Source organism: Acanthochromis polyacanthus, chromosome 19, assembly GCF_021347895.1.
Source record: "Acanthochromis polyacanthus isolate Apoly-LR-REF ecotype Palm Island chromosome 19, KAUST_Apoly_ChrSc, whole genome shotgun sequence".
NCBI lineage: Eukaryota > Metazoa > Chordata > Actinopteri > Pomacentridae > Acanthochromis > Acanthochromis polyacanthus.
The window spans coordinates 3,783,915-3,805,717 of record NC_067131.1 but is presented as its reverse complement, the minus strand read 5'-3'; the positions used below and the strand labels follow the sequence as shown (position 1 = coordinate 3,805,717).

The 21,803-nt window shown below is 43.2% G+C and overlaps 1 protein-coding gene across 5 annotated transcripts; it reads left to right on the top strand.

Moving 5' to 3' along the window:
- Positions 1-458: 458 nt before the first annotated feature.
- fbrs (fibrosin) lies at positions 459-21,766 on the top strand. 5 transcript variants are annotated; one of them, XM_022194540.2, is made up of 18 exons: positions 459-2,246; positions 5,411-5,584; positions 5,886-5,912; positions 6,007-6,036; positions 6,263-6,311; positions 8,203-8,551; positions 8,649-8,875; positions 9,945-10,186; positions 10,308-10,352; positions 10,517-10,615; positions 11,046-11,114; positions 11,326-11,364; positions 11,798-11,869; positions 11,960-12,110; positions 13,030-13,110; positions 13,343-13,426; positions 17,881-18,097; positions 18,793-21,766. In XM_022194540.2, exons 1-18 carry the CDS (start codon positions 1,944-1,946, stop codon positions 20,342-20,344), a joined length of 3,810 nt encoding a protein of 1,269 aa, XP_022050232.1. In that variant the 5' UTR covers positions 459-1,943; the 3' UTR covers positions 20,345-21,766. The 5 variants fall into 5 exon arrangements, with proteins under 5 accessions (XP_022050232.1, XP_022050231.1, XP_022050230.1 ...); XM_022194539.2 differs by having other exon boundaries at positions 11,031-11,114; positions 17,884-18,097; XM_022194538.2 differs by having other exon boundaries at positions 11,031-11,114.
- The last annotated feature ends 37 nt before the right edge of the window (positions 21,767-21,803 follow it).

The following is a 21,803-nucleotide window of genomic DNA, read 5'->3' as shown; positions in this document are numbered from 1 at the left end:
GAATGAGTCCACTCAGTATCACTATTCAGGGTTTAAATGGTCCTCTTCTTTAAATGATGCCTCTGACAGTGCACTACTTTCATTATCTTGTTTTGGGTTGATGCACAGGGCTTATCAGTGGTAATCTCATTTTCAGTGAGAGCTTGGACAGCGTAAAGAACAGTTCATCATGTCAGCCTCTGTGGAATGAGTCAAGGAAAAACACTTCGCTGCTAAACTGTAAATGTAAACTTTGTTAAAAGACATTAATAGAAGCCTGATGACTATTAGGAGCACATAATCAATGAAGATAATTTCACAAAGTAGGTATTAATGCTTATTTCTTCAAGCTTCCATCACAACACAAGGGTGTGTATTTATTTATTTTCATGATAGCAAATAAAAGACAATAATATTTGGAGCTGCAGGCTGTTTCCACACGGCGGCAGTAAGCAGAAGCCGAGCTGCGGAGCTGCCTGGCTGCTGACTGGGGAAGAAGAGTTGCGCACACAATGCACTGCACGGCTGACAAGGGTTGTGTCTCCCTGATTTTCACGATAAATTTCCAATTGAGTGGAAACTTGTGAAAGCAGAAGCAGCGGCGCCGTTCGCTTTCTCTCTGTAAATATCTGCACACTGGATCTAGCGAGAAAAACCAACAGGAGACGTCGGCGAGCGGTCCAACTTCTCCCAAACATTGGATTACAGAGGCTGCATCCAGGAGCTGCCCAGCCAAACGGGGGCTTGGCCGACACCCTCGTTTGTGGAAATCGACACCGAGGCTTTGATATTTGGGCCTCGGTTTTTTTCTTTATGATGGAGGTGGAACGAAAGAAGAGTTGCGTGTGAAGAAGCGAGATATTATTATTCTGTGTGTGATTCGTAATGAAAAAAGATCTTCCGTTTTCTTTCTGCTTCGTTTAAAAAAATAAAAAAGAGATTGTTGCTAAGCTGGCTAACAGCTGGATCGGCTAGCAGCTAGCCGGAGTGCTAACGTTACGTCTTTCTTTTGATGTGATGCAAATTCAACCATTACTATCGGCCATCAACATTTCGACAGCAGGAAAATTCGCTCTCTGGGCTGCGGGGTGTTAGTTAGCTTCACGGTCAGCCACTTGGCCTGTCAGTCTTTCCTCACAAATTTTAAGAATATAGTTTTATTCTTAGCTCGCTGGCTGAATATATTGTAATGTATTGAGTTGTACATGCTAACCGAATGAGCTAATTGGCTGGAGTCAACACTGACCTAACCTTAGCTAGCAGTAAAGTCAACCAGACAGCTCGTTTTACTCCTTAGATTAGGCGTTGTTCACAGTAGCTGTCAACATTAACACGTCAAATTTAACAATAATACGAAAAGATGCGACGGCCACCGGTGTGCTAATGTCCGATATCTGGGTTATTGGCCTTGCTAACTTGCTAACATTTTGCTAACAGGCAAATAAATTTGTCAGCGTGTGCAGAAATTAAGGAAATTCTCCGGTTTTGTTATGTTGAACAATGCCAACGCTGACGTGATTTTGTAATTCCCTCGATTTGTCCGTCTTCGTCCGCAACACGACGACACTTGTTTGTGTTTTTTTTTTGTTTATAACTTATGTGGTTATCGGTTGCATTTGTCGTTAGCTAGCTAACGTTAGCCGTCTGAGAGACACAATCAGCGATGTCCTGACATTTGTGTTTTGTCGTTGGATGTGTCGAGTTCCCATGTGGATCTGAGTTTGTTTTCTAGATTCAGTGAAATGACACTGAAGTTTCGCCGAAAGAAAGGCACTGATGCCAATAGACTGTTGTCAGAGGACGGTAAATAATAGCCACCGGTTTCATTAACGCCATTTTAACGGGGGCTCCCTGCGAGGGCCTGTCTGTGTGGTGGTGTTTTATTTGCGGTTCGGTGCCTTCCGCCGGACCGGGACTTGAATAAAGTGCCTTTGGTGTCACTGGAGTTACAAAAGGAGGTGAACATGGAGGGCCCGAGCCGGAGCACTGGATTCAGGCAGAGCCGACGGTCCCGTTCACAGCGCGACAGGGAGCGGCGGAGGAGGCGAGTGGACCTGACCGAGGAGCGGGCCACATCCCTGTCCTCGGGCTCCGATCGGGAGGCGTGCGGGACGAACAGTGTCCTGGGTCCCGGCGGGAGAGAATGCCGGCCCGGGTTCGGGAGACACAGGCCTCCACGTCGGAGGAAGAGGGAGTCGGTGTCCTGCGAGGAAGACATCATTGACGGCTTCGCTATTGCGAGCTTTATCAGCTTGGAAGCACTTGAGGTAAATATCTCCATTTGTCGTCCTTTTTTGTTTTATTGTTTTACACCCACCAGCTGCTGTCATTCACTGAAATTACTTGGTGATTCTCAGTCAGAAATATAAACACTACAATGCAATTAGATAAACATCAGTAGAGAAATATGACCTAAAATGTAAACCTGAGTAGGAAAATAAGTCCTGAAAATATAAACACAAGTACAAACAGTATAAGCACAAATGTTAAATGTGCTTTTCCTAAGAAAATAAAATGTAATTTACAGTGTAATAAGTGGTGTGCTATTGCATCAAGCTGCATCTATTTCCCACATTAGTTTAATCACAGTGATTGATCCCTCTTTAATGTGGCGTGGCAGGCAGTTGGCTCAAACCTTTCCCCTAATTTATTTGAATTGATTGGCGTATATGGAGCTTTGATGGCTGTTTTAATCCTTGTCCTTTTGCGCTCCTCTCCATCACGTCTTTTTCCCTGCAGCCAAAGGTGATAAAGGGCTTCACGTTGAACTCCTCAACTCTGACACCATTCCTAGCTCGGAGAAAACGATCCACTCGGGCCAAACCCCAAACCCCAAGGCATCCCTCTGATGGGTTCTGGAAAGGACTCAATTATTCATGCTCTAATTCTGAGAGGTGTTGATCAGCTGCCAAATGGGTTTTTTTGTTTTTTTTTAGAAAAAGACCGAAAAGATGATTCCATAAGAAAAAAAACTGGGATAAATGTGTACCACCCTGCGGCTGAGCTTGGGTTGTCAAGTACTCGGATCAGTTCACTTTTTCACTTAAACATTTTAAATTAATACCTTACTTAGATCAGTTGTCAATCCTTCAAGAAAGGTGATATATGAGATTATTATATAAGATTAAGGAAATTCCTATTATGCTTTTAGAGCTTTACTACATTATACCTAAATATATACACATTGGAATCTCAACTAGTTATAATTTATATTGTTGATTAATCTGCTGACTATTTTCTCAATTAATCGAGTAATTGTGTGGTCTTTAAAATGTCAGAAAATGGTGAAAAATGTCAGTGTTTTCCAAAGCTCATGAAAGTGTCTTGTTTTGACCACAACCAAAATATAATCAGTTACGAGAGTAAAACCACCAGTAAATATTGACATTCAAACAAAGAACTGAGATTTCCTCCACCAATTAATGGATTCTCTAAATGGCTGACTACTAATCTAATTGCAACTCTAATATAAATATTGACTGACATGATGTTGACGTGTGGTAGCATTCAGATACAACCGAGATGATCTTTAATATTGGTTGTATTAGCGTGGTTCAGGGTGGATCTGCTTTAATTTGCTTGTGACCTCGGCATCAGGATAGAAAACCAAATTATTTGTCAATAGGGCATGTTGTACAACTCGCCATTTACACACACAGTCATACGGCTCCACTGTTATCCCTGGTAACGAGATTTTACAGTCAAATGAACCAGGGAATTTCAAGATGGTTGGTTGTTACATGACGCTGAAACTGCTAGTAGAAAAAAAAGTAAACAAACCAGATAAAAGTTACTTTAGAGTGGTGATGGAGCGTGGCAAGTTCCGTCTGTAAATGTTTCATTTCCTGGTTGCGTTTATTTACTCTACCAGTTATTCTGTAAGACACAGTTCCCTAATTGGGATTGACAAGATATGTTGACATAGATTTGGGCCAATTTACTTGTACCTAATGTTTACTTTTTTAAAACTATTTTTATTCAAAATTCCAATAGATTTGATATTTTTACCCATTAAATAACACAAAATAAGTTTGAAGCATCCAACCGAACAAATCTGCCAAACAGAATATTCAAAACATGTGGCAGTTTAAGGGAGTCGAAATAGCACCTCGTAATTTCCAGATGTTATTTCACTTTATTGCTCTTGTTTTATGTGTTAGTAATACTTTTATTTGGGTCCAAGTCATCTATAATTGTCACTTTAGTACAAGTAATACCTTTAAAGCCACCACAAGTCTCTTGAAGTTGGAAGTCACAATTACTATGTAATTACCTGATCTCAATTATTTGGACTCCCTGACATCACTTTGCGTAACAGTTAGAATCGTTTCCAGTCACCTGCATAAAAACAGGAGATGAAACTAACAAATGCCATAGTTCAGTCAGCGTTTCCGTAGTGTTTTCCACTGTTTGCACCCAGTACACCCAAAGCGTTTTTCCTCAGGAAGTTTCATTTCTAGTATTTGACCTGAATTTAAAGATCTGTTAGCATGAACTTCATGGATTCAGATGTAAACACAAACAGTAATAAAAACACTATGGGAACATTTAGGTTTAAAACGAATTTTTAAAAAAAGGAGAGCCCAGTAAATTGGCGGTTTGTCAGATTTACAGCAAAAAAGGTGGTGGGGGAATGCATCAATATCACTCATCTAAAACGAACAAAATCAACAATAAAAGGCAAACTGTTCATTGCAATTAAGTATGACAGCTATAATGCGATGATTGGCAGCTCTAGTTTGAAGAACTACTTTATTTACGTCAGTGGTTCTCTCTTTTTTTTTTTGAAGATTGTGACACTGGAAAGCCAAGAAACTGGTTCTCATGACCTCTGATCACAGACTGGTCACATCTTCGAGCCATTTAATTAATTTTTTTACTCTTTTTTTACCCTTTTTTCTTTAAAAAAAACAATGTAATTATGATCATTTGGCTATATCTTGATCGCTAATGATTTCCACATCTCTCCTGATGTGTCCTGTGACTCCTGGGGTAGACAAGATAAATAATGCGAAAGATTCCAATCTCTATTTTTATTGTGAATTTCTCTCAGAAAACCGTTTAAACTAATGAGTAGCGTTTTAGGCCGCATGTTGGCGCTGATATATTTGGTATATCTATTTAAATGGAGTTGACACAATCCTGAGGAGGTAAATGTACAAAGCGGCCACAAAATACAGCCTAAAACCACACCATATAATTGAGTCTACACACTACACAGCTGAAGTATTAGTCTCATGCGGGCTGCACTGCATTACATCATTCTTTCTATTTTTGCGATCGCTCTCAGTAGAAACTGTGCAGAAATTAGGCTCGTCGGGGCCTTAATCAGCATGTAGCTCGCCCATGTTATTTTGCCTCAGGCGCGCAAATTTTGGGCTTTTTAATAGATATTTAAACACTGAATTTTTCTCCCCTCTTTCACTATCAGATGGATTGCTCTCTGAAGCCCAGTCAACGCACTGATATGCTGGGAAGGAGGAACAAGGGGAAGAGAGGGCCGGAGGAGAACGGTGGAGGTCCGCTGTCAGAGCCGGAGGAGGTCGGCCCTCACAGTTACCCCAGCAGCTGTTGGAAGAACAGAAACAAGAGGAGAAAGATAGAGGTGAACCCCAAAGTTATCACCGCTGTAGTGGGCTGCGATGTTGTAATCAAATCTACTGTCAGCTTCTCGTGCTGGATGATGAGCCAATTCCTGATCAAACAACCGTGTTTACATTACTGTAGCGCTAATGACCTGTATATCCTGCTGTTGCAAATGAGCTAGTAGAACTGGTTCAGACTCACGCTGTTGCACAAACGCCAACAACACCCATCACTCAAGGGTGCATTTTAAATGAAGCTGTGTGATGTAAACTACAACCTGAAAGCCCATTGGAGATAACATATTAATCTTTTTCTTCTAGGGGCACCCTTTGGAGACTGGTTACATTGTAAGTTTATTTTCTAATGTTTTAGTTCACATACATAAATACTCTAAAGAATGCAAGTCTGAATGTTTTTTTTTTTCCCTCCATCTTCTTTCAGTGTGACACAGAGAGTGATACAGGAGACAAGGTGTGTACTGTTTGCATGTAGTCTTATCAATATTAATAGCAGATTTTCAGTATTAAAGAGCAATTATGTGACGCAGCAGGGAAACGCGGCAGAATGTACTCGTATTCTTTCTGTATCTCAGTAATTCCAAGCTCCTACAGAAGAATTGCGTTTGATCCGTGTGTTGACTTTTGTTGAGCATTAAAACATCATTCCAATAATGTCCTTGTTTTGTTTTCCCGTCTAGGCCTCCGATAACGACATGGATCCCGTGTTCACAGTCAGCACTAGAAAAGGTTTGAGAAATTTAATACCACCACTCCACTTTACTTCCTTTTTCCTGCTGCTTCACATTCATGAAGCGATGAAGAGATGTGTCAGTCAGCGGTCTCTCGTGAGGCTATATTTGGAACCTTGACAGAGAATTAGTTAAATAGCCGGGATTGTTTTCATTCTCTTACCGTTACGCTTGGATTCAAAGGGACGTAGTGGCACTGATTTAAATCTGCAGATATTAAAACGGCACAAAACGGAGGCATTCGCAGCACACAGAGACGTACGGAGACGTGATATGGGATGAAGGGCAACTTGTTTGGTGTTCAGGTTTAATTTGTAGTGATTTTTGCATTTCATGGCTTTAGAAAATGACAGAAACCTTTTGTTTATCACAAGAGAGTGGTGACGTGTCTGATTTCAGTTTCCTCAAAGGAGGTTTGTAAAGGTGTTTATGAATGCCTTCCCAGGTTTCATTTATTGATTAATTATATTAGCAGATATTTTGTTTTAAAGCCTGGAAGATAAAAACCTGGATATGTCACTGTGTGGAACTCATGGAGATTATTTTTATGAAGAGTAAATGAGGCCAGAGATTGCTGTGGAGCAAATGATAGCAGCCTATCATTACTTAATAAATGTATGTTTTAATAGCAGTGATAAGGAAATTGCTTTGTACAGTTTGTTCAGCACATCTGGCTGATAGACTTCTGTCCACTGATTGGAGTATCAGGATTGTGCTCAACGTCACCCGTCAGATTGCTTACACAGCGGTCCCTCGCCAAATCACAGTTCACTTGTTGAGCTCTCACTGTATCGTGGATTTTTCTCTATATCGCGTGATTTTGTGGTGTATGGGCATTCTTATATATTTATTATTATGGTGAGATGTGTTGAAGAACGACGCTGGAGAAAGGATATCTGCCTTTGATGCGCTCTGCAGCTGGCAGATGCTTTTATTTTGACACACACGGAGAGAGCAGTCTTATTGAAATTGTGGCAGGAAGTGATCTAACACACGACGCTTCACACTTACGGTTCTGACAACACGACACTTAACCAAACTAACTGGGCTGACCGAACCACAAAAACACAATAAAACGCAAATAACGCTGTAACACTAACATAAACCGCAATAATGGCCTTTAAACCCCCAACATCCCAAACTCCCATGGTGCATTGCAGCACAACAGTACAGTCGTAGCAACCGGCTCTGTAATCTCTTCATTATTATCCCCCGCCTCCACGAAGTGGAAAAGGGGGATATAGGTTTGACCTCCGTCCGTCCGTCCAAACGACATGAAGGGGACAGCTTTTCTCGGAAACTATTACAGCTAGGATTACGAAATTTAGTGTGTCGCTTCACACCATGGACACCTTGATCAAGTTCGAAAATGAGACCTGTGCGATAATATTTAACAGAGTTATGGCGCTTGATCACTATTTTGGATATAGACTCATAGACATCACATGTGGCGGGGGATATTGATGACCATGTCGTCTTGTTTTAACAATTTTTGTTGTCAAGTAAGTATTTTGTAGCCTAAAAAAATTGAAAACAATATGAAAAATATATTAAAAAAACAAAAATAATGTAGCATCAGTCTCCTGGTTATAGCAGCATTTAGCATCTCGCCTCGTCCATTTCACATAGACGTCTGACCGCTGCGCATAGTGTTACTCAGCGGTGTGCGAGGAGGGTTTATGAAGCTTTAAAATGTATACAAATAATAAGCTAAATATGGTCATTACTTTGCGGATTTTCATCTGTTGTGGGGGTGTCTGGAATGTAGACGAGGGGCAGCTGTATTTGTATTAGTAGACCTCTTTTCCTAAAACTCTCATTGCTGTCTTTGTATCCTGTATAAATGTGGAAAAGGCAAAATACTGAGTGATGTTTTTTTCCCCCCCTAGTCGTGGATCCTACCCCTTCAAACATGGGCACTTCCATGGGCAAGAGCTCTTCTCTACCGCCTCTACCGGCCCGTTGTGGCGGGGTCTCACGGTTAATGGTGACCCCACGAGTGTCTGGCCTGGAGCGAAGTCAGGAAAAAAGCCTGGAGCCGCACTTCCCAGAGCCTGTTTCTTCTTCTACCTCTACTGTCCCCTTTCCTTGCCTGCCCTCCCACTCCCCGGTCTCGGCCTCCGTCACGGTCCCCCGGCCCAGCCCGCTCAACGGCAGCAGCAGCCGCAACGGCAGCCCTCCGCTCTCCAAACCCAAGCCCTTCCTCACTTTGCCTGGACGATCTCACATCTACAACAGGTCTGGTAAAGCTTTGATTTCGAGTCTTGCTGACTTGTATTGTTTTATGTTCTACAAAGGGCAATCTTGATTAATCTTCCGCTCTGTTTCCTTTCAGGAGCAGCACCCCAGTCAAACCGCCGTCATCTGCTTCATCTGTTGCGTCTTCCTCATCCTCCATGCGCCCCCCGACTCCCTCCACCAGTGTGTCTCTGTCCTACATCAGGGGCTCAGGATCCTCAGGGCCCCTCCGACCCCCGTCCCGAGCCAGCTCTGGAGCCCTGTTCACATCCTCACCTGGCCTGCCTCCACCTCCACCTCTGCTACAAGGTCCTGCCGCAGCAGGTACACGCAACAGAAATGTCGCTTTTCACTGCTGGTACGCTCTGATGGTCTGTTCCACTTGTTCATGGGAACGTAATGACGAATATGTTACAAAAATAAATCAAACCCAGACTTCCTCTCGCGGTTGTCTGAGATGTTGAGGAAGTTGTGTATTGATGAACTGAGATCTGGTAAGTAAACACAGCAAGTTGTGGTTTCATTACATAAAGCAGAAGCTCCATGCTTGATTGGTAGTGTAGTTACTGAGGATGTGAAGCACTTCTGTACACATCTGCAGATATCTGAAGCAGGGGTTTAAATCAGATAGATGGTTGGTTTATTAATCTTGAGGGGAAATTCAAGATTTACATTCAAGAAATTCATCAGAGCGTGTACTAACAGGGTTTCTGCAGGGCATTAAAAAGCGTTAATAGTCATTAAGTTGATTTTGCGAAAGTTAAAGCCTTAAATGGAATAAAACAATCATGAAATTTGATTCTCAGTGGAATTAAAAATTCTTTCTGCAGTTTTCAAGAAAATCTTTGACATTAATAATAAATAATTATAGACTGCGATTTGTCAGAATCACTGCAATAATTGTTCCGGACGGTCGGGTGCAATTGCCGAAAACTGCATGTTTTTAAAGTGTCCGGCAGGCTGGACCAAGTGGAGGAGAGCTGGGAAATGGGGAAATGCAAATTCCAGCAAAAATGACTAGAAAACATGGATTTCAGAGACTGACTACGGCCCGTGGGTGATCACAGGTGGTTTCAGAAATAGTGAAATGAATAAGAATCATCTTTTACGGTAAAACCCGTATAATTTGTTGAGTTCACGGTCATGGCGTTAAAGTTTTTATAGTATAGCATTAAAAAGCATTAAATCTGACTGGTTGATTTCTGCAGAAACCCTGATCAAGTTTGGCATATTTTAGATTTGGTGGAATGAGGGTTTGTTCTCATGATTTCCCCAAGATTCAAGAGGTTTCTTGTCTCATGCAAAGAAACCAGACAGTTGCAAATTCCTACATTGCTGATCCTCCAGACTTGGAATCGCTGCCTCAAGTCCTTAAATCTGTCGTTTCCACCAGAACGCGAGGGCCGGCGCAGCGTCCCAGGGGCTGAGAACAATGCGGCAGCTGCAGGCCGCTCCACTCCCGGTGGTCCGTCAGCGTCGAGCTCAGCACCGGGCTCGTCGGGCCGGACGTCTCAGAACCAGACGAGCATCCCGCCGCTGTTCCAGTTCCATCAGCACAACCACCAGCACCAACACACGCACACGCACCAACACTTCACGCCCTTCCTGCACCCCACAGCCACCGCACCGCCTCTGGTGAGACGCTCTCTGCTGCTGGATGAACATCTGTGTCGTACTTGGAATTCCGATGTGGCTGGAATGTGGACCGTATTCATTTTGTTTTTAGATGTTTTAACCCCCTGCTTTTGTTTTGCAGTTTGATAAGTATCCGGGCAAAATGGACGGGCTGTACCGACACCCTGTGAGTACCTTGTGTAATCTTATTGATTTTGTAGCTGGTGATGCATAATGACAAGACTGAGAATAGATTTTAGGCCCTAAATCTTTGGAAAAAATAACTGCATTTAAAATATACGGGATGACGGTGATTTAATCGACACTAAGCTGCGTATGTTTGTGTTTCAGTTCTTCCCACAATATCCGCCTCCCTCAGTGCCGAGCATTCAACCTGTGATTCCTCCCACTGGGCCTTTCAGCTCCCTGCAAGGAGCCTTTCAGCCAAAGGTGAGAGAAACTCTGCTTGTGTCTTTGTGTATTTCGTTTCTGGGCCCCCACTAGATGCCATTTTGTCAGGGGATATCTCACAGTACCTGCTGTGATATGTTTTTGTCCAGAGCAACTATGCATTTGACCTCCCACACTGAAAGACTAATGATGAAAATTTGAAGCACGTTTGAGAACAATTAGAACTTCCCACACAATGTTGTGAGCTCTAGAGGCTAATTTGACAAGGAGCACTGATCCTCTAACAGCAGGGGTGCCATAAGTCCTCATAATGACTCTGCTCTTGCAAAGCTGTTGTCAGAATCTCTTAGCTTAGCCCTACCTGCATCTGTTACAGTGATGAAAGAACAATGCCAGATTCTAATCACTTGTAGGCTTGTAGGCTGTGGCTCATGTGTTGTGCTGTGTGTGACAGCCTCTTGTCCCTCAGGGAACCGGTCCCGACATAACCGCACGACTTGGGGTTGTGCCTCACCACCTGCAGCCCAAAGACCCCAGGGTAAGGACAACGTGCTTACCTAGATGGTTAAAGTTTGCATTATCGCCTTACCTGTATGCTCAGAAGTACACTACTAATATGCATAACCAGTTTAGGCTAGGATGTGCTGCAACATGGGCCTAGTCAGTGCAGTAAAGAGTGCAAAACTATTCCTGATAAAGAGTGAGATCTGTTGGATTAAAAGTGGTTTTACACTTCTGTTCTCTCGTAGCTAACTGATCCATTTGGGACATCGTTGAAAATCAGTAATGTAAGCAAAAACAGATGTTTCTGAATCCCTTGGCTCCTCAAAGCCTTCAGCCTGTTTTACTGTCTCACTGCTTCGCTCACTCTTTGCACTAATCTCACTTGTAATCTTGACTGCTACTGGTCTATTCTCTGCCCTTGCACACCCAGTTAGATATCTCGAACCTAGGAATTAAGCCATGTGTGATGAATGTGGTCGTTCATTTCTTGTATTCCTCCTTATACGTCTTTCACCGGCTCTTTTTCATGTGTATATATATATATATATATGTATGTATACGCCTAAACTTACACTGAAGCCTAGCTACTAACCTCATCTCCAGCCTTATGTAGAGCCTAGACCACAGGAAGAACATCTGACTCTGTGTGCAAAGCCTTCATACATGCAGCATTCATGCAATAACACAGTGAACCCTTGTGATTTTTGTGCCGTGCAGAAACCAGGAAAATGGTGCGCTATGCATGTATACGTGGCCTGGATGATTCTAAGCCATCAGAAAAAAGTAAAGGTAAGGATTCAGTAGATTAACCGGAGCGGTCGGATCAGAAGCGTTGTGACCCGATAACGCACCACGTTAACCGTCCTGCCTCTGTTTCAGCTGATGCACGCTGATCCGAACAAGCTGGACTTCCGTAGTGACCTGCTGGCCCGTTTTCCTGGCGCTGGGGGACTGGGCCAACTGGGACCCATGGGAGGAGCCATGCCTCCCACTCACGACCTGACCAGACCTCCCACTCTCTTCTCCACAGGTGCATTTTTGTCTCTGTTAACCCTCCGGTTGTCCTGCGGGGGCAAATTGACCCGTTTAAAGTTTGAAAGTGTGGGGCAATATATATATTTTCACAGTGAAAACTTTCACATCAGCATTTCTGGGAAATTTCTGAACATTTTTTGGTTGGGGGGGGAGAAGAAATTTTAACAAAAAAAATGTTTCTGTAAGAACGTTCAGAAAAAAAATCGCTGGATTTTGGTAGATTTTTTTTTCCTGTGTTCTTCAAGAAAATATTAGACGTTTTACTGATATGTATGTAATGACTTTGGGTATTTTTAGGAATTTTTTTGGAAGATTTTTATTCATTTTTTGAAAGCATTTACGATTTTTATTTTCTGTATTTTTTAATTTTTTATTTCTTGCCAAATTTGGGGATTTTTTTAAAAAAAATGTTAAGGGGAAACTTTTCAGGAATTTTTAGAATTTTCATCCTGAAGATTTTGCAGATTTTTTAAAAATAAATTTGAGGACTTTTTTTTGCTGAATTTTTGGATTTTTTTCAGACAAAAGAACAATATTTTTTGCTGCCTGTAAATGAGGACAACACGAGGGGTCTAAAAAATCCCTCAGAATGTTTTTTATTTATTTGAAAATTCAAGAATTGCTCATGTGCTACTTGACAAACAGAATAGTGTTCCAGCTGTGAGTGCTATTTGATTTCTTTTGTGTTTTATTTCTGCATTCATATTTGTTATTTTCTGAGAGAACTCGAGTCCTTCTCTTGCCACTGATCATTATTTGCTTTTCATTTATTCCGTCCTCACATCCCCGAGGCTCGGCAGCTCTCACAGCCTTCCTGTCAGAGTCTCAACATTAGCTGTGAGTAGCTCGACGCGCTTGATTTGAACTACTCTTGACATTGTTTTTTTTTTGTGTTTATCGCTTCTTTCCCTCAGCTGCCGTCAATCCGTCCTCAGCTCCTTTCATCTCTCCATCAGCGCCGCACTCCTCTTTCCTCCCACCGTCTGCACACTTGGGTAAGAGTAGTTTAAAGCGTAATATTTAAGTGTTTGTATGTGCTATTCTAGTATTTACATTTTTACTGTAAATGTATGTAATCGTCTCCTTGATTACTAAGAATCACTGCTGAAAAAATCATACCGGTCGGCCACTAGTTAGCACTTATTTTCTATTAGTGTTCGTAAAATAGAAGTTCATGAAAGTTTCCTGTCTAGACAGTATTCCTGATGCTGTCCTGGTTTGTTTTAGATCCGTATGGCCGATCTCCACCCTTCACCCCGCTGGGAGCTCTGGGCTCTGGTGCCTTTGGAGGACTTGGCAGCCCAACACTGGGTCAGTCTTCCAGTATATCCACTCTAGAAGCACTAAACTTAAACGATAGGCTAAAAGTTTTTCAAATCTGTCTTAGTACAGTCTGAACAAAAGAAAACAACCGGCGATAAGATCATGTAGACTTACCGGACACCACAACGCTGCACAGTGGCGAGAATAATTTGAGATGGGATTTTACAACTCCGGTGGGACGGCAGAATTTTTTTTCTTTTATCAGAGTAACATTCATTTTTCTGTTTTCGACTGACCGATGCCGTATCTTCTCGGATGGGGCGGAGCCAGAACTCTGCATTGAAACAATCTTCATTTCAGTCAGCTGGGGGCTGATTTTTGTAATATTATTTTTTCTAACGGAGCTGAAGTCCGTATCGGTCGCTGTAATCATCCTCCTCTACACTGGACATGGCATGATCCCTTCCTGAGTCTACTTCAGAAATGGGGTACAAAAATCAACAATCAATGCAAAAAATATATTTCTTAAGTTCCGCCAAAGCTAAAATAAAGCTTAATGAAGTCTGACGTTTCACCCCGGCTGTTGTGTATCGATTACAAACCGAAATGAAACCATCAGGAAGTTTGTCGTCTTTGTGACTCGATGAGGAAACACTCTGGGGAAGCACATGTAGGGACATTTGCTCCAACTTTAGATACTTGCTGTGCTTAGCTAAGTTCACACTAGTACTTTTGTCTTTTCAAACACATAATTTCTGCTGCGTGTACGCTTAGCATCTACAGTACTCTGGTGCTTAAGGACCCCTAAAATAAACACTGCTGACCCTCTGTAGCTCCTGGGTTGTGTTTTAGTCCGTACAGACAGGGATCACAGCCTGTCTTGTACGTTTTCTTTTTACTTTAAGTGCGTCCTGCAGCTGCCATTAAAAAGTATGTATTGTTCTCTTCGGTATGCACACAATTGGGGCATAATGCTTTATCAAAATAATACACTTTGAGCCTTTAATGTTGTCGTCTACTCTCTGTGCTCTCAGAGCTTCCAGCTTGTTTATTGTTGCGCGAGACATTGTGACCTATGTGATGTAATTTCACAGAGGATTGTGGATCAGAATGACCAGAAAAGCACGCTGGATGCAAATCCAAATGGATGTAGAAGGACATTTAAGTATTTCTGGCATCCTACTTTTGACATCCTGTGTACTAGGATGTGGTAAATCTTTTTTCTGACGTACTACATAATACTTTATGCATATTAGAACACACCTGGGGATTTTTGGACAGAAGGAAGCAGACGTCTATGTTTGCTTCCTGATTGCGTCGTATCAGTCATTATACGTCCTTACCTGATTTGTCACACTCCTGTCATGTGACCTCTTTCCTCTGTCTTAGAAAACAGCTCTGTAATACTTTGTAGAACTAAACCAACCCTCTGCTTCCCGTTTACACTGGCGCACGTGTGATCAGTGTATGTGGATGGTCATGTGTTGTGTGTCGTACACATTGAAATTATTCCTGGAATGATAGTCGTCTGAACAGATATTGTTTTCATATTAATACGCAATTTTAAAGTAAAAATGTTAGTGTGGCCTAACTTGTAGTGCTGAAGCCTCATATTTGCTTCAGATAAACTGATAAACGTGCCTCATCTTTGACGGTAAAGTGACAGCAGGAAGAGATCATTTAATAGCCAGTAAAGCACAGACACGGACAGCAACCAATAAATCAATACTACATGTGGCATGAGAGCGTTGCATCGTGACCGATCCTTTAAGTCCTCAGTCTTGGGGGTTATTGCTGTGTTGAGTATTTTTAAAGATGTTAAAGAGGATTTGGGGTCTGTAATGATTACAGTTAGTGATCTTAGTCAAAGGATAGAAGCAGAAAAGAACTAGTCCTCACACTCATGTGGTGCAGCACATATTGTTTCTTAGATTATAAATATTTAACACATCCGTGTGAGCGGTAGAGCACCGTTAAGCACACGGGTCGGCACATCTACGCTGCTGATGAGAAATGATGGTGAGCGTGTTGTGGCTCGTCAAGTCACACCTTTCTTGGTTGAAGCTGGGAGTGAAAACAGAGCAGGAGCACTAGAAACTGCCTTTTATTTAGCACCATCTATAGACACAAGAGCTTTACTGATGCCAGGTTGATTGACTATTTATAAAATAGCCTCACAGCTTAATATAATGAAGCATTGACATTTTTGTATACCGGTGAAGATTTAGCAAGTTATTGGTGCACAAGTTGTAGCTGCCGTAGATTCACTTTCAGCAGCTGATCTCATCTGCTGAGGGTTGTAAAGCTAACGGTTAGCACTATTAAAAACAGGAAGTGGGATGGTGGGTGCTTCCAAAGAAACTCATTTGCCATTCTCATAAGACAGAGTCATGGTTGTAGTTGGTTTCCTTCTAATGAAGCCAGGATATTTTTCAGGAAACTGAGAGGCGATTCCAAGAAAAATCATCACCACAGCCTCTGATACGTGTTAGGACGAGCGGTGCAGCCTCGATTACGCCCTAAAGTTTGGTAATAATCATCAAAAGAGGACTTATTTGATGGTCAGATAGCAGGGTATAAACATGTTTTTCATTTTTTTTTAAAAATGACTAATTACAGTATCCTATTAAAAAACAAACATCCAGATAGTTGTTTTCATGTTTCAGATGCAGGGTTTTTCCCACGTGCAGGAATTTTTGCTGCTGCCCCAAAACATTTTTACAAGCACCAGAGGAAAATCACCAAGATGACAGGAGCTGAGAATAAACACAAATAACACTTTTCTAACCTGATTTGTTATTTGTAATTTCATTCACTCAAGCATAATAGACGTTTTTGTTTATTAAACATTCAGAAATGCATAGATTTCTGTCGGATACGGTGAAACAGACTCACTGCCTTCACTGTACTCAGATCAGTCGTGCTTACTGCCGTCACCACCCAAAGGCCCATTCTGAGACAGGAGGAAGCCTGAATTGTTTTCAGTACAAACATGGAGCAACATTTTTGTCATTGATTTTGAAAATTGTGAACATGATGTCACCCGGTCTCATGGGCTGTGCTTCTTCCTGTAACACAGAGGCAGTCAAATGCAGGGATGTTGCCAACAAAGACTGTTCTGTTTAGTATGAAATGAATAAGAAACGCATCAAGACAAGTGCAGCATAGTCACAATGTAGTTAACCATTAAAACAAGCAGTGCATTTACATGTTTGGATTTGCACAAAGTAGCCCTTCCTTTCTGTCTGTTTTTTTTTTTTTAACAAACTTTATTGAATTGTTAAACTGGGGGCTGCGTGGCTGCATGGCGTCCAGATGACTGACCTGCACAGTGCGAGCAGAGAAGTCCCTGCTTTTGGTTGCAGGAAGACCGATTAAAATGTGTAGCGCGATATAACGTGTCGTGCTACGTTAAAAGCTGCTATAGCTGTGCATTGCCAAAACATTCGAGGTGCAAATTTGCGTTCTGGAAATTCTGTTGGAGGTGTTTGAATTTGGAGACACGAGTGGATTTTACAACACTGAACCTTCCTTTACCAAAATGCTTCTGGAATATATGAACTCTTACACCCATATTTTAAGAATAATCGCATCAATTTGCAAAAATCAGATGACGAATCGGACCGATCACTCAGTGGAGTCACTTTTATTCGCCTTAGTTCCACTTCTGAGTAGGAAACGCTAGTCTTAACTCTGCCGAAGGCGTTTGTTTGTTATCTCTCAAAGCTTTTCTCCCCTTTTACTACTTTTATCTTCTGTCACTGCAACATGCTGTGAATGGCTGTCCTGGACTTTATCATTGATATACAAGTGCAAAGTTTCAATTCAATTTTATTTATATAGCGTCAATTACAGTCAAATCATCTCAAGACGCGTCACAGAACCCATATGCCTGACCTCCAGAGCAAGTCCAAAGGCGACAGTGGCAAGGAAAACACCCTTTTAACAGGGAAGAAACCTCGAGCAGAACCCAGCTCTATATAGGGGGGACCCATCTGCCTGCTGGCCGGGCGGGTTGAGAAGGACAGAGGAGTTTGATGCATTAATTTGAGTGACCATCAAGAGCGGCAGCAGTCCAAATACAAAGAAATCATTTCTGCAAAATTAGGGGAAAACATCTTGGTTTTTGGGAGCGTGTCCCATCGTTTAGTTGTGTTTAATCAACTACACTAATCTGGGGCAGTTAATTCATGTTTCCAGTGCTGAAACGTAGCAATTAAAATGGTTACAAGAGGTTTGATCATCCAGCAGGCATCAACTTAGTTTGATTATGAGGTTTGTACGTGCTGTAGGAGAGCTATACAAGCTAGTTTAGTGTTAGAATTTATGTAGGTTTTGACTGAACTGCTGCTTAGATGTTTGCACCACAACATGTGTGTTTTTGCCTCCACAAGATGGCGCTATCAGTTTAGTAAAATATTACATTTGAAAGTTTAGGGTGGAAAATCGTGTGTACACTACTGTGCTGTTTTTTCCTAACAATTTTTTCCCTCCGTCTGCAGCAGGCTCTGTGTTTGGCCCTAAAGACTCACCAGCCAGTGTGGTCGGGGGCTTGTCCAACCCCAACCATCATGACCCGTGGAACCGCCTACACGGTGGCCCATCTGGGTTCCCCCCTGCCCCCAGCTGGGCTAAAGGGGCAGACAAGAGGGAGGAGAGGGACCGAGGGAAGGATGGAGAGAGGAGAGACATCCCCCACATCAAGGATGAAAAGGACAGGTAGGAGGTTTAATTGTTTTTAATACAGAATTCAAAGGAACAGCTGCATCTTTCTTAGAATGATTTGCTATTAGTTATTGAGTCGTATTTATAATGCACATAAATCTCCCATGATCGCAGATCTTTGGGGGGAAAAGTAGCACATCTATACAGCCTAAAAACATATTTCACAATAAAACATGAAATTATCTTACTTTGTCATGTGTGACATTACTTTTACCTTATTTAACTGCCACTGTTGCTTTTTACTGTTCTATTCTCGACTTATTTTGGCTTATTTAATTCATTTCATTTAACTGATTTTAGTACAAAATCAATTAAATTGTTAAATGAAATTAGTGTTGTACCTTTGTCTCGTTGGTTTTCTACTTTTTAGGCACTACATTTCTTATGTTCTGTCATTTTCTCTTTTCTGATTTTAACATATAAGAATATACAATATTTCTATCCAAAAACCAAATCTATCACTGTGACATAAGAGATAAACGTAATTCATTTTAATGACTCATACATACTGAACACGACAATGACATTTATATCTTGAGATGAAGGAAAAACAGATTTGGCTGCTTGTGCACTGCTATTCCTCTGTTTAATATTATTCATGATGACTCCAGTAGCTGTGATGAACTTGATTGTTTTGATTAAATATCTGGTTTACAGCCTGAACTTTGTGTGCTTGGTGTGTTTTTCAGAGACAATATACTGTATGGCCGACCACCTGTGAGAATGTCTCCAGTTGCCCCTTCCTTCAAGCCTCGCAGTAGCACCCCGGTCTCCCACATTAACGGCCACAGCAGCGCCCTGATGGGGGGCAGCGGGCCTATCGAGGACCTGACACGCAGCTTACACAGAGACCGCGAGCGAGACAGAGATGGGGACAAGAGGCCGATGCCAACAGTGTCTTCAAGGGGGCCTCCTCTGGGCCCTTCATCTTTAGTAGCAGACAGAGACAGACCGCGGTCTTCCTCCTCCTCCGTGCTCACGACTCCCCCGCCCTCCAACCGCTCAGCAGCATCTCCTTTGGACCTTTACCCCCGCCCTCTGGGCCCGACAGCACACAGCCTCCACAGCGAGCCCTCGCACTCCCAAAGAGACAGTAACCTCCCTGCGTCCTCTGCAGCTTCCGCCTCTGTTACTTCTTTGTCTCAGGCCAAGAAGTCTGACCGGACCACAACGCCTGTCTCCAAAGCTCCACTGCTTCTCCCACCGGTTAAAGTCAAAGAGGAGCGGAAGGAGGAGCCGGAGCACATCCCCATCACCCTTCCTCCCCCAGTACCCAGCCACGGCTTCGACCGCCCTAACAGCCATCCACACCACCACAGCTCTGGCACCCCCTCCTCTTCCTCATTATCACTGACTCCTACTCCTGGCGTTTCCCTCCCGCCTCCCACTCCAAACCCTCCTCCCCACCAGCACTTTTCCCTGCTGGACCGCTCGAGGGCCCTCGAAGCGTACCTGGGGAGCACGGCAGGTGCTGGGTTGGTGGTGGGCCCGGGAGGGGAACGTTTCTCCCACGGTCCACCTCAAGGACCATCACAGGGTCCGCATAGCTTCACCTGGGACCCCTTGAGGGAGCTGGCAGCTCAGCAACATCAGCATCGTAGAGAAGCTTTGGCACTTCGGTCGGATCCCCACCTGGCCCTGCGGACCGATCCACACCTGGCTCGGCTGCTCCAGCATCATCGCCTTCTAGAGGCAGCAGCAGCCGCCACCCCTCACCACCCTCCGACTTCTACCTCTGCTGCCTCCTCCTCTGCTGTTCGCCCGGAATTCGGCCTCATGGCTCATCACTTCGACCGCCATCAGCTGGGACCCCCGGGAGGCGGGCTGATGGACGAGGAGCAGCGCGCCCAGATCCTGAGGGAAGACTTTGAGCGGGCTCACCGCTTTGGGATGCACTCACACCTCCCTCATGGCTCTCACCTCTCGAGCCCCTCTCATGCTGCTACTGCCGCTCACCTGGAGCAGTTCCACCCCGGCCTTCTCTCCCACCCTCTCCCTCCAGGAGCCTCCGCTGCTTCCCAGCACCACGCCGGCCTCTACTCCCGTCTGGGCCCGCTCAACCCCTACGTGCCCAACGGCATCCTGGCAAAGACCACTGCAGGCTTGGTGGGACCTCTGACAGTGGGGGCGCCGCCTCCGCTCATTCCGTCCGTCTCAAACCGGTCGTCCACGCCCCCCCGCAGACTTGGAGGCACTGACCTGGGACTGTACAGCACCCACAAAGATGGAGAGTCCAGATAGTACAGGGACAACACTGGAGGAGATTAAGGGAAATGTCAGGATCACTGTGCTGCTCTCAACCTGCCCCCTTTTCCTCTTGCAGACTACTAAACCCTGCCCTCCCAGTTACACAACCAAACCAGCTCCAGTCCGCCCTCTCTCCCCCCAGGAAAGGGCCACCGTGACTGGCTGGAGGTGACGGTAGGGAGGGAAATGCAAGACTCGGAATATGCCCAACGGTTCTATCAGTGCAATTTAAAGGTACATGGTAATTGTGCATCCTTGGTGTATTTTTATTTTATACTGGCTGTCGGTTGTTACAGTGCTCAGTTTTGAAAGCTGTAAGAAGAGGCAGAGGACAGCTTTTTCATTTGTCAGGTGAATTATGATCCGTGCTTTTAAGCAAGCCTTTATCGGGTGGATTGGAAACGACTTCCAGAGGGATGTACACCTTGCAGAACGTGTCCAGGGTTCATCCTCAGCTTGGTTAACTTATGGGATACTTTAAAGCCCTCCTCTGCATAAATCAGCCCTGCTTTAGGCATTGTGGACGAGGGTTTTTAGACATACAGTGGTAAAGTGGTGCTCTCTGTTCTGTTTTTGTGTCTTTTTGTCATTGTGAAGAGACAGATTGAGACCATTTAATTAAGATCAGTAAGCATCGTACCTCAGTTTCCTGCTTTACCCAAAAATGTAACTCCAAACCCTCAGCTTCACTGATTATAAGAGTCAACCTTTTTTTTTTTTTGGCTTGTTTTTGTTTTCAAAGGATGAATGGCGAAATGAACTGTGCTACACTGTGTGAGTGAACACGGTGTTTTAGAGCTTCCTGTAACTGTTTCCCAGTCTCCTCTTGACTATATGAGCAGGACCAGATTATAGTAGTCTAGAGAAATTGCCTTTGTAATTATTATTCTTAACATTAATTATCTTCTATAATAATAAATATATTCACTGTTATGTTATTTGTCATTGTTTCGGGTATCAACCAGTACTCTCTCCCCAGGTAGTAATGTTTCAAAACATGCAAAAGACAAAGCAAAAGGCTTGCTTCACAGGAAACTTTTTAATGCTCGTGAACATTAAGCCGCATCCATTGCAACCTCTGGCTTCTTCAAGGATCTCATCTATGACTATTATGCTGAGGGGGAGGTTTGCCTGCGTGTCATTGGTTGTGTGTTATAGCCATTTGGGACTATGGGAGCCTTGTACATTGAACTGTCGAGTTGTTTCATCAACAAAAATAAGTTATATACATGGATAAGTGGGACATGTGCTGAAGAACTGAAAAAAAATATAAGTACTTGTGTCAAAAGACAACTAGACAGTGGGTATCCTGAGAGGGGAAAGACTGGGTCGATTATTTTAATATGACCATTTTATACCTTTCAAACCCCTCCCCTAGAGACCACAAAGATTAATTATTAAATGAATTGTTGTTTACTCTGTTGTGTGGGTCTTTTGTTCTGAATCCTTAAAT

Excerpts from the sequence above, each read along its gene's own strand:
- fbrs (XM_022194538.2), top strand. The coding sequence starts at position 1,944 with ATGGAGGGCCCGAGCCGGAGCACTGGATTCAGGCAGAGCCGACGGTCC. Across the intron at positions 6,312-8,202 it reads CACAGTCAGCACTAGAAAAG|TCGTGGATCCTACCCCTTCA; the intron begins GTTTGAGAAATT and ends TTCCCCCCCTAG. Across the intron at positions 8,552-8,648 it reads CGATCTCACATCTACAACAG|GAGCAGCACCCCAGTCAAAC; the intron begins GTCTGGTAAAGC and ends GTTTCCTTTCAG.